The following is a 12,222-nucleotide window of genomic DNA, read 5'->3' on the forward strand; positions in this document are numbered from 1 at the left end:
ATTGCAATGCAGGGTCCATTTGATTTTACACTTCTATAATACGTAAATATAAGTCCAGTCTGATTTCTAATGGTATTTAAATAGACATGCAATGTACATTTCATGCTGATGTTGTAACGCTGGGCAGATTTTGTCTGTTCTCTGCAATCTAGACGACTCACACCATTCCTTGAAAGAGATGCTACAGATAGTAGCAGTGTTAATGGTTGGATTTGACAGATTTGCTGCCTTCATTGAGAGTTTATTTAGTTTTAGAAGCTAAAAGGTGAGTCAGAAACGTCAGCTCCTTAAGTTTCAGTATAATGAAGCGCTGGCAGAGGAAACCAAACCCAGAACCTATGGGAGAGGCAAGGAAACATGCTCAAAATGAACAGTTGGCGAAAACAAATTAAAAGACGGACTTTAATTTTGGTGCCTTACCACAAATAAAAGAATAAATAAAATGTTGTTTAAATTAAAAAATTAAAAAACAGCAGGAGACTTCTCCCAGTCTAAGTGATAAAATCATTCATACAGTGCAAAGTCCTACATCCATAGTTAAAATAAAATGAATGTTCATGCTGTTGTAAACTCTGATGCAGAGTGGTATCAATTTAATTGAGCAATCTACATGAGTAGAAGTAACTTAGTATAAATAAAATCATCTTGCAGATCTCTCACTGAGTGTCACTGAAGCGTGTGGATGCTGAGTGGCCATAGAAGCTGTGTCTGCATCAGTGGCTGCGTTTAGCCCAGCTTTAAATCGCGCTGTGTGAAAGTGTGAGCAGCTGATCCTGGCCCTGTTGTGACAGTGGCATGGTCCTTTGTGGAGGGACCATCCGCAGTAAATCTGCTCCACTCCCCTCGCACAAAGGACCTCTTCCATTTATGGCTCCTGGGTGGGGGGTGTGCCACTGAATCAACAATGAGGGGAGCAGGACCTTGCAGACCCCTCTGAATTCTTTCTCAGGCAGGCCGCACAGATGACACAGGGAATTCTGGGGATTCCTTTATCAGCGCCTGCAAAGTGCAAAATCATTCATGCTTTAGAGCATAAGAATGGCATCATTTCATAATGGCATCTTATGCTGTAGAGCTTTCAAATTAATGTCTTATCTTGTGAAAACCACATGAAATAATATTATTTTCTAAAAACAAATGTGTATCATTTTCATATCGGGCATAAGCCCATGAAATTTAAGAACTTTCTCAACCCATTATGTATGAATTTAAGAAACTTTCAGCATTCGACAGATCAATTCTAAGTATTTGAGAGATTGTGGTTTAACACAGACAGTGAAGGTGACTCACATCCGGAAATTAAGTGCACTTCTAACATTTAGACATTTTATAACCTTCCAACCTGCAGTTGCAATTGTTTTATATACTTATTTTTTTATTTTACAATTGTGGGCTTAGTTATATGACAAAACTGTAATTTATTCAGGATTCATAGTTTATAAAGTCATGTTTAAAATGACCTTTACTTTGGTGAATTGAGAAATTGTTTATTAGAATGCCCTATGTTGTTGTTGCCTCCTCTTTCTCTGTCTTTTAATTGAACTCGACATCAAGTAATAATAAAGATTGTATGTATGTACTTTATCAGCAGACTGTAGATAAATCCAGCATTACAGTGATCTTTAACACAGAGTGGCCCACTGTGAAACAATGGAACTTTAACCTTACATCTGTGACGAGCTCCAAACCGAAAACTTCCTCTCAATTGTTATTGTCTACCAGCGCTCGTCATTAAAGCCTTTGTTGTTAAAAATAGCTTCTCATCAGGGGAAAAGCCGCCATGACTAATTCTTAGGAAACACATGCTCGATCATGAACACTCCGCTGAAGCTTTCCAACTTAAACTCCGCTCGTGTCCGGAGCTGTGCAACACACACTCAACCTTTCTAACCGAGAGGTCAAGAAACAGTCGGTAGATCATTTCCATGTTTTGCAAGAAGCACACAAGATTTATGTATACAGACACTGCAGAGGATTTTTTTGTATTTACCTCCTCTGTGTCCTGAGCTCAAAAACATGTGGAAACATGAAGAGGATGAATAAACCTCCCACTGTTGAGTTGGTTTTATTTGAAAACATTTCAACTTTTAAGCCGAAGCTGAAAATGTTCATGTGATTTGACTAAAAGGGTGAGTTGCCAAGGTGATGAATGCTCCAATAGACCCAGCAGGAGAGCAGTGGAGAGAATCCACCAGCAGCCTAATCATTCACTGAGCCAGAAACCTGCCTGCGTTAAACACAACACGACCATTACTGCACCTGCTGACCCTGAGTACAGAGCAGAGAATACAGTACATGATGAACAATGTCTTATCTATTTCACCAACGCCAAAAAATGATATTTTAATATCATTTATATGCATTAAAATGAGTAGTCCTCACGTTAAGTTACACTGAATCATCATCTCAGCTACACACACAAAAAAGTCTACCCCCTTAGGAAACCACATTTAAATCTGCCGTAGATTCAGATTTGCAAGCTGCAACATGCAAATTCACCACTAGATTTCACTAAATTCTGCACACTGAACCTTTAAAGGTACAGTGTGTAGAATTTTGTGATACTGTTGAAATTGCATGTTGCAGCTGAACACCCCTCACCTCACCCTCTCCTTCCAAACATGAGAAAGAACCTGTGGTAGCTTCAGTTGTCATAAAAACCCAAAAAGTGTTTAGTTTGTTCAGTCTGGACTAATGTAAAAAACATGGCGGCCTCTGTAGAGAGGACCTCCTCAATGTAAATATAAAGTATTTGAACATAAAGGGCCTTTTCTGGGGTAAAGAAAACTACAATTCTTACAATTTAGATGAAATGAACTAGTGAAAACATCATGAGGATTATTCTTCATTAAATATCTCTTTTACCTAAATCTTACACACTGAACCTCTCGAGTACAGAACAGTAACCTATACTTTTTACTTGGTTTTCTTTATGGAAATCAAAGCTGAATTTTGAAAGGCTCAGTCTAATATCTGGTTCACTCTCCCTCACAAAATGAAGAACATCTTGAATATCCCTGGTAGAAGTCTTAAGCAGACCATTACTTGTATTGAATCTTTTTCAATGTGTTGTGTTTGCACTGTCTGAATCTTGCAAACTTCTGTCAGATTTCATGTAGAAATCATCATCATTATCATTGTTATGCACAATTCACATACAACAACTACAACTGACATCATTTTTTGTTTCGTTTTTTAGACGATCAATAGCAGTTTGTATTTACATAAATATATAAATATTCAGTGTAACACCTGTTCTCAGGGGGTAAAGTTGTCTTCCGCCCTCTGCCTGTGCTCTTTTATTGGCAGCTGTATCATATGTTTTGCCAGCATAAATACATAGAAGACACTGTTTGGTCATGGAGTTCAAGCTTGATCTGTTCTACTCTATTGAGCTCTAATGATCCTCAGTGCTCACCTCGCAGATGTCAGCTGCTGTTTATCTTTTGAGCCTCTGCAAAAAAACCCTGAAAAATAAATAAACAAGATAACTATAGAGTGAGTGATCAATAACTCAAAATGTCAGGGTTGTTAATTTTCAACGTAACTTCTTGTATTGTGAACTTTGATTCGTCGAGAATAAATGTCAAGTGTGTTGTGACATTTTGTGAGCATGTTTTCTCCTCACAACCTTTCTTATGGCAGCAGCGTATAGGCTTTAATTAAATGTTGGTCAGAATAGGCTGCAGTGTAATTATATAAACCATATATATTGTGCAGAAGAATGTTTTGAATACAAGGTGTCAGAATTACTTTATGTCTATTTGCAAACTTCTTTTTAGATGTTATAACCCTCAGACTTTTTTTAAGGAAGGACTATTGTTTAAGTGTTGTTTGGATTATTATAAAGATTTATTATAGAGAAAGATTTTTGGGTTATTTCAGCTAGAAGTAGAATGCATACGCCAAGGCCCTTCAGTCCCCTTTTGTGACTGACACCATATTTGAATGCACTAGTTTTGGATTCACATTTACATTCGGATCTACACCAAATTGCACACATTCATGAATATCAGTCACCTAAGCTGTAAAGATTATGGACATTTCCAGTACATGTTGAATTCTGTGAATTGGTAATATGTATCATCAGTTTAACATCATCTTTAATAATGTGAGGCCAGTTGCCGAATTTCTTTGGCACCCAAGAAATATTAAATAATGTATGGGTATTAGCATTAAGCTAAATTATTGATAGCAGTGCAAAAGACAAAAACAAGGCGAGGCATAGTAGTTCTGTCCTTGTTTGTGTTTATTTCTCACAGCAAACAAAGATAAAACAACAGGAACTGGGAGGAAACATATTGAATACGTACACATTAGCGCCACAGAGTTTTGTGATTGTTGTTCCAAGAGCTGAGTCAGGATATACTCCTGTGTAAATGTTCATTTGGAATGCATGATAAAATCTGTGTGTCCTGTCATTTGGCATCATTTCCATGTCTATGAGCACTGGCGTGATTATAACACCAGCTGACCTGCAGCTGAGACAGAGGAAAACATTAAAGATTAAAATCATAATCGGCTAACTGGACATTACCGGTATAACAACAGGAAAACTTAAGCGTTATGCAGGAAGAACATGAGCAGCAATAATCTATGTTGTTAACCTGTGGTCTGTCCTGTTCCAAGTGTTTTGGCACATCTTAATGTTGACGGTGACCTGTAAAACAAAAATATGATGAATTATTTAGAGAAAACTCCTTCTTCTTTCAAAAAACCTTAAAAATATTTACATTCTCCACATGAAATATCTGAATCGGGACCAAGTTTACACAAAAAGTTGGATTTAGAAAATACTATATGTATATTTTAACCCAGATTACTGCAATAATACTTTACAATACAAAATTCACCAGCCATCTAACCAGTCTCCTCAGGCGAAGCTTCGATGAAAAGAATCCTGATTAGATGAGATAATTACTCGCATGACTTCCATTGTTAACTTCTATGTGACTCCGGCTGCAGAATTTCTGCCGGGCATCTGAACACAGAAACAATGCTGCACTAATGAGCACTGACATAAAGACCCATTGGCCCGTGGTGGGAGAGAATTTCTTGTCTTTTCAGGGACACAATAGGCAGACAGTACTGTACTGGGTGTTGGGGTCCTGCCACAGAACAGCCAGAGAAAACTCATCACAGAAGCACTCAATGACTAAACAAGTAAAACACAAGAAATGACAAACACCTCCAATGTGATCCATCTTAAACGAGCACATTAATACATTTATCAATCATCCTTTTTAAATGCACAAAGAAAATTCAATAATTTTGAGACAAAACTGTGAATGAACCAATTCTTCTCAGATCAGGCCAGGCAGGGTGTTGAGATGAAGAAAAAACAAAACCTTGAATGTATACATGATTAAAAGAGTGTCCAAATTCAAAATGTACTTCATCACTGTCAAACATTAGAAATGGTCTCAAAGGTCAATAATTAAAGCTTCAGCAGCAAACAAAAATGTCTCTAATGCAGCTTGAGACAGAACAGAAAAGACTTTTCTTCTTTCATATCACTACTTTCCTTTACTTTGCAACACAGCACTCCTTGTGTAGCATTGTATCTGACTGTAACTATCCTGTTATGTCTCACTAAAGCTGTAATCATCCTTTAACTTTATTATTACTTGAGAAGCAAGAGATGTTAAGATCGATTTTATTAAGCCTCGCAATACATCTGTCATAAAAGGAACTGTGCTGCCATCTTGTGGTGATGGACACAGACACCTGAACATCTCATGTCATCACAGCAACTTCTGGTCTTCAGAAAAAGCCTTTGTGACGAGGAACCAACATTTTGCAGTTGCAGTTGTAAAACACACTTTTGTGCACCTCTCCACGTGGTGGGTGAAAGGAGCTGGTTGCTATGACGACTCATCCTCTCCTCTCTTTTGCACTAAATGCAAACAAAGAGAAGGAGAATGGCTGTGCGTCAGATTCCCAACACTTGGGGGCGCTGCAGCTTTCTCATTCAGACACCTAACTCAACCTTCCGTGTCAGGCGCAGGGTTTGATTTTGTATCAACAGCCTGATCGAGCTCAATCTGTGCTTCTGATTCTTTCTGTTAGTGTCACTTCATTTTCTGATAAAGTTTGAATCAGATTTTCATCAAAACGTCATGTGGTTCCTCCAAAGCTCTTGCTGAAAACTGATATACATTTGCTACATGACAAGCGTAAAATCCAAAGGATAATGGCTATAACCGCAAACCACAGAGCCATTGAGCACTAATTTGCAGATCTGTATTAGATTTATCCACATGTTTGTGTCATATTTTATCTTGTATGTGGATGATTACGCACGGGGATGAATGTCACAGGGTGGAGATGTGACCTGTTGGATCTGCAGCTTTTGGTCACGGTGCCTTTTCTCTGATTCTTTTTGAGATGCTTCGATGGAGACTCTCTGCAGGCGCACAGACCTGAAGGAATAATGGAGGGTGGACGCGGTGGGGAGTAGTCAGCGGGGCAGCCCTTACCCATTGGTCGCCTCAGACACAGTAGCTCTCTCCCTCTCCCTCTCTCATAAATGCGCTCCCACCGCCGACCGTATCAGATAATCACAGGCCACTGAGCGAGGGGACACACCTTCAGCTGATTTTTTTTTCTCGGTGCCACAGTTTAACAAGGGAATGCGTTTTGATTCACGAAGCCGGGGTCATCAGTCCATGATTTGAGTCGTGTTTTGCAGCTTGCAGTTTCGCAATTTTGCGCTTTTTTCTTCTTCTTCTTTGCGATTAGGTTACGAGAGTGCTCCGCTTCGACGCGAGAATGACTGGGGTGTTTGAGAACTTAAATACTGATATGCATTCGAACCAGATTACCTCAAGCAATTACCACAGCTTGCACAAATCGCAGGAGTCCCCGACCCTGCCGGTGTCCACGGCGACGGACAGCAGCTACTACAACAGCCAGCAGCCGGGCCACTGCGCCGGGTCTCCATTTGGCCAACTCGGCTCCTACCAGTACCACGGCAGCGCCACGACTAATGTGCCATATAACGCAAAGTCTTACGACCTTGGTTTCAACTCAACTTATGGTGCATACAGCTCTTACGGCTCCAACCCCTCTCCAACTCCAGCCGACACAGGTAAGAAAGCTCTGAAATTATTTTTGAATAAAATTGTAAATGCTTTTGTTTGAGGCCAAAATTCAAAACTTGCTCATGGCAAGTCTGCAGAACAAGTTGGATCATGCGTAAAAATAATTGCAGGATAATTAGTATCTGGACAAAAATGATTTGGCACATACCTGTCTTAAAGAGAAAGAGAAAGGAAGGGCTACTTGTTCAATTCATTCTTTGAAATGTATTATTTGTAGTACTAATTTGTAGTAATAGTCATTTTAAATCTGTTTGAAGCAAATGTGTTATTAGATGTAGATCTTCTAAAAATAATGTACGCCTTTGAAAATGCATAACTGTTTCCATTATATTTTTTTTACAAAACCCCTAATACACAATGCGTTTGAATACTCCTTCAGAGAAAGAAGAGAGCGAGCCAGAAATCCGGATGGTTAATGGAAAACCAAAGAAGGTCAGGAAACCTCGGACCATTTATTCCAGCTTCCAACTGGCTGCACTTCAACGGAGGTTTCAGAAGACGCAGTATTTGGCTCTACCAGAACGGGCCGAGCTGGCAGCCTCGCTGGGCCTTACGCAAACACAGGTGGGTCCCACACTGTCAAATGTTAATTGTTTTTCTGCTAAACAAACAGTTAAATGTGGGTCTGGCCCCCAGAAAATATCATTTATGAATTTCATGCTGATAATCATTTTCTTCTCCAGGTCAAGATCTGGTTCCAAAACCGTCGCTCCAAGTTCAAGAAGTTGTGGAAAAGTGGAGAAATCCCCCCAGAGCAACACGTTGCTTCCAGCGAGTCCCCCCCGTGCACGTCCCCGCCAACGACTGTCTGGGACTTTCCACAGACTCAGAGAATGAACAGTGTCAACTCCAGTTTACCTCAGAGCTGCAGCCCTCCCAACACGACTGCGCCTTCCTCGTTTTTGGCGAACTACTCCTGGTACTCAAGCACGAACTCTACGGCGCATCTGCAGCCTCCTCTGGTCCAGCACCACCACAACTCCGCCATAAGCGCCGGGACGATATTCTGAAAATTATAATAATAAAAAAGAACATCGGGTTTAAATCGGACGATACTGGTGAAAAAAAAGAAAATGCCAATACCTTCATTTTGCAGACCTAGTGTGTGCGCCATGCGAACTTTACGCATCAAGGAGAAGTTAATGGAGCCAGGAAGGTTCATGGACCAGTAGACACAGATTTCTACAGTTATTTTTGTATTTATTTATTTTGTGTATGTCGAGGGATGAATGAACCACTATTACCCAAAGCAATCACAGCCTGGGCTTGTGCCCACTTTTACGCGGACGTCACTTTTTTGCCATTCCTGCTAAAATAACACACCTATCGCAGGACGAACCTGTCACAGATGTAGCACAAGTTAACTGTATCGTGCCTTTTTCAACATGACCTCATTTTGTTGTTAGACGATTAAAAAAGACAACTTACCTTTATCCATAATGTCATCAGTTGGTTTGAATATATTTTGGGGGGTAAGTGTGTGAATCCACGATTGTAAATATTTTACCACAGCTTTTTTTGATGACGCTTTGACTGTTTTTTAAGGCTATTGGTGCAAATCCATTAACCACCGTAAGCTACTGATTGTCCCACCCTCTGATTTTCTTGTATCACACTTTTAATTGTATTATGTTCTTATTTATTTTAGCAGTGTTTCATATATGGCCAGACGTTATTTAAATAAAATGTTTTCTGTGCAGAGCCCATCCTTCTGTTTCTATTTCCAAACAACATGTCTGTGCAACACGCAATTCTGACACTGAGGAGAAATTGTGTGTTGTCTCTCTTCCTCTAAAATTGTCCCATAATAACACATCTGCTCAGGAACAGCTCACAGAAAGTTGTGCGTTTAAAAAAAAATAGATTTAATGTTTGCTTGGTGCTGCATGATTTTGATTTTCATGTCAGATGGCTTCATTTCAGAAAATCAAAAGAAGTTGTAGCTTGATATTTCAAATTTAACCAGTTAAAGATTAAATTTACTGAACAAAAAAACTTCATTTGAATATTTATAAACTGGTACAAGCACACAAGTTATTTTTATTTAGTGAGTCATCTATGTTGTATTGACCTGTATTTTGGTGATGGTTTACTGGAAAATGGTAAAAAAAAAAAAAATGCACACACTTGGCTGCTAACAAATTAGCCTAGCATGTCATGCCGGCTAAGTTGCTTAGCAACCACTCAGGACTAGCTTGATGCTAAGCTAACTTTAGTCTTCTTGGACTTTAGGTTTACTTGAAAGGTTCCGCTGATCAAAGGCCTCTTCTTAAGTAATGAGATGTTTGTAATGAGTGCTATGGCGCCATCACAAGCGCGGACAAGCAGAAGAAGATCCCTCCGCTGTCTCGGGTTACATTTATTTTACCCGGTTCCGTCAGCGGATGATTAGTCCGAGCTGAGCCGGGGGGGGGTCACACCAGTGACGGGGGGGGGGCAACAACACGCCCTGGCAAGCGAGAGGGTTTAAGATGAGGGTGGGCACGACCGAGCCCGGGATCCTCAGACTGTGTGGAGTCACTCTCCAGACGTTTTATGAAGTCAGCCTAACAAGAGAGACAGAGAGGAGCTGGCTCCAACACAGCCCGGAGCTACTCCATCATGGAAACATTTCTCACAACTCTGTGATCTCTGAAGACGAGCACATTGACCTACATTACTGGTTATGAGGCTCCTGGGGCCTGTAGGCTATAGGAAAAAACGCAGGGGCACGTCCAGACACTTCATTCACATTCACTGCAACCAGGGAAATGCATTTTATTATAATATTGTATCAGGGCTATTCAATAGACACGCAGATTTAGATAGATACACAGATCTCATTCACCATCATCTCCCCTTCAAACCACCTCAGGCCATGGGAGCGTTTGTTCATGATTAGGACTGTAACCTCTCTGTGTTGCTGCAGCTCCATGGTGGAGCCTCCTCCTCGGGGCTGACAGCATCAGATCCCAGTGCCCCCAACAACATTACACCCAGGCTGCATGTGTGCAGCAGGGCCTCTGCAGGTTTGACTTGTCTGTACTGTTATTGCACAGGGAGAGTAAATGCATGATGTCAGGGCCTGCATGAAGCACCATGGACTGAGATGACACAGCTTTAGTCATTCATTCATAGTTATATGAACAGATTCCTTACTAATACTTAAGTAAATTGTTTCTGGGTTTTAATCAGTCACATCATTTAATAAAATTGCATTTCTGCCTGTTGCTCCACGTGACTCCAGTCATCATGGATCAGCTGCTGTGGTTTGTTCTGTTTTTTTGTTGCGTTTTTCTAAGCAACTTGTAAATGCCATACCCTCTTTAATTTATACCCTGATCTGTAATTTTATCCAGATTTGCTCCGGTTTGAGCATTCTGGCTTTCAAATCTGAAAGCCTGCAATTACTATATAATTCTTCGCAATTTTAGATGTCCTAATATGGGATGCAATCTTTTTTTTTTTTTGCACAAGACAATTTCGCTGCTATTTCAAGCATCAACATTGTCAAAGTTGTATGTACATAATAAATGGGAATATCAATGCATAGTTTTTAGTCCTAACATCTTGACTCGACGGTAATTATATCCGTGTGGAGCCGATGCAGAATTAGCCGGAATTGCATGGTGACTGCTGCTTTAAATTTTAAAAAATTACTCATAATTTCCCCCCAAAGATTACCAAGATCTCGAGTGCACAATGTCATCAGCGTAATGAGGAGTAAACATTTATGCTAATAATCTACATTTTTTTCCCCATCAGCTATAAAGAGGGGGAAATAAAGCAGACATTTTCCAGTCATATTCTGAACTCTGCTGCTGGAGCTGAGACCAACACATGGGACACATTTTGTGGGATTTAAGCGCTCATGGTTCGTCTGTGTCTGTGCTGCAGGATGAAGATGCTGCTGCAGCTCCTCTGCCTCCTGCTCCTCTGAGCCTCCTCACATGGAGCCGTATGGCCCCTTCAACACCAGGGGCTGAAAGGTGAGCATTTTGTATTTCTTTACTTTTTAATTGGAAGTGACGCCTGGATGCATTTGAGTAGCGTTTGAAAAAACAAAACAGGAAACATCTCCATCTCCACCTCTCCCTTTGCTATATCGCATGCATTTACTTTTTCTTTTCAATTCTTTTTCACATCGGTGAATGTTGCTGATTATTTGATGATCTGAGCTACTTTATTAATGGTGACATTTCACGTGGGTTTTATGCTGTAACTTTGAAATCTGCTGTGTATTTAACCGATGAGCTTCTTTTGCTGGATTATGTGAAAAAATAAAAAAAAAACGTCCTGCATCTGAGAGAGCAGCTCACACCGGGAGGAAATGTAAGGAAGGAGAGACACACAAGTTGTTCTTTAATTCGCTGGCTGCTTTCATTCCTCCTGCTTTGTGCTTTTGCTAATTTTGCAGCCTCTTCGCATTGACAACTCATGTGATGTACACCTGCAAGCAATTTGCCAGCCTTATACACATAGGCCAAGTCTAAGGGAACAGTGACGCAATGGCAGCTCACCTATTTCGCTATTTTATATCTTTCTTTTTTCACGGCAGCAGCACATTTCTTTCAGAGCACCATCTCTTTTGTCAGCGCAGGAAAAAAAGAAAGATCCTCCATGCGAAAAAAAATTGCTCATAATTACCTCAGAGATAGGAAACTGCATTAGAATAAATAAGGGCGAAATGACTGTAATTATGCTGGGTTTGATGGGCTCAGCTCGTATAATCAAGAGGAGAATACAGCGAAATAACACTGACCCTCTTGGATGTGCAGCTGCGCCTTTCTGGGGCTTAGGTAGGTATATTTATGTTCGCTGCAGCAGCCACAGCACAATTCATATTCTTTTTTAATGGTAGAAGGCTGCATGGGCCTGTTCTTCATATAAGATGCTTCACACAGAACTGTCTCCTATATATTCTCTTCCTTTTTCATGTTATAATAACAATGGAGGCTGCAGGGTTGAAGCTCGCACAAAGAGAAAGCATTATACATGAACAGATCTTTTCTTCTTCTTTCAAGATACTTTTGGTTTCATGTTTTTTAATATAGGCCTAGTAATATTAATAAAACATGCTGAGGTTATAGATTATAATGAATCATTTTGTGATGATGCACTTTAAAAACGTATATGGAAC

General features: G+C 40.1%; 1 protein-coding gene across 1 annotated transcript; it reads left to right on the top strand.

Moving 5' to 3' along the window:
- The first annotated feature begins 6,558 nt into the window (after positions 1-6,558).
- On the top strand, positions 6,559-8,805 carry dlx2a (distal-less homeobox 2a). The gene is made up of 3 exons (XM_020089792.2): positions 6,559-7,090; positions 7,483-7,667; positions 7,787-8,805. Exons 1-3 carry the CDS (start codon positions 6,772-6,774, stop codon positions 8,111-8,113), a joined length of 831 nt encoding a protein of 276 aa, XP_019945351.1. The 5' UTR covers positions 6,559-6,771; the 3' UTR covers positions 8,114-8,805.
- The last annotated feature ends 3,417 nt before the right edge of the window (positions 8,806-12,222 follow it).

The sequence above is a fragment of the Paralichthys olivaceus genome, chromosome 10, assembly GCF_024713975.1.
Source record: "Paralichthys olivaceus isolate ysfri-2021 chromosome 10, ASM2471397v2, whole genome shotgun sequence".
Lineage (NCBI taxonomy): Eukaryota > Metazoa > Chordata > Actinopteri > Pleuronectiformes > Paralichthyidae > Paralichthys > Paralichthys olivaceus.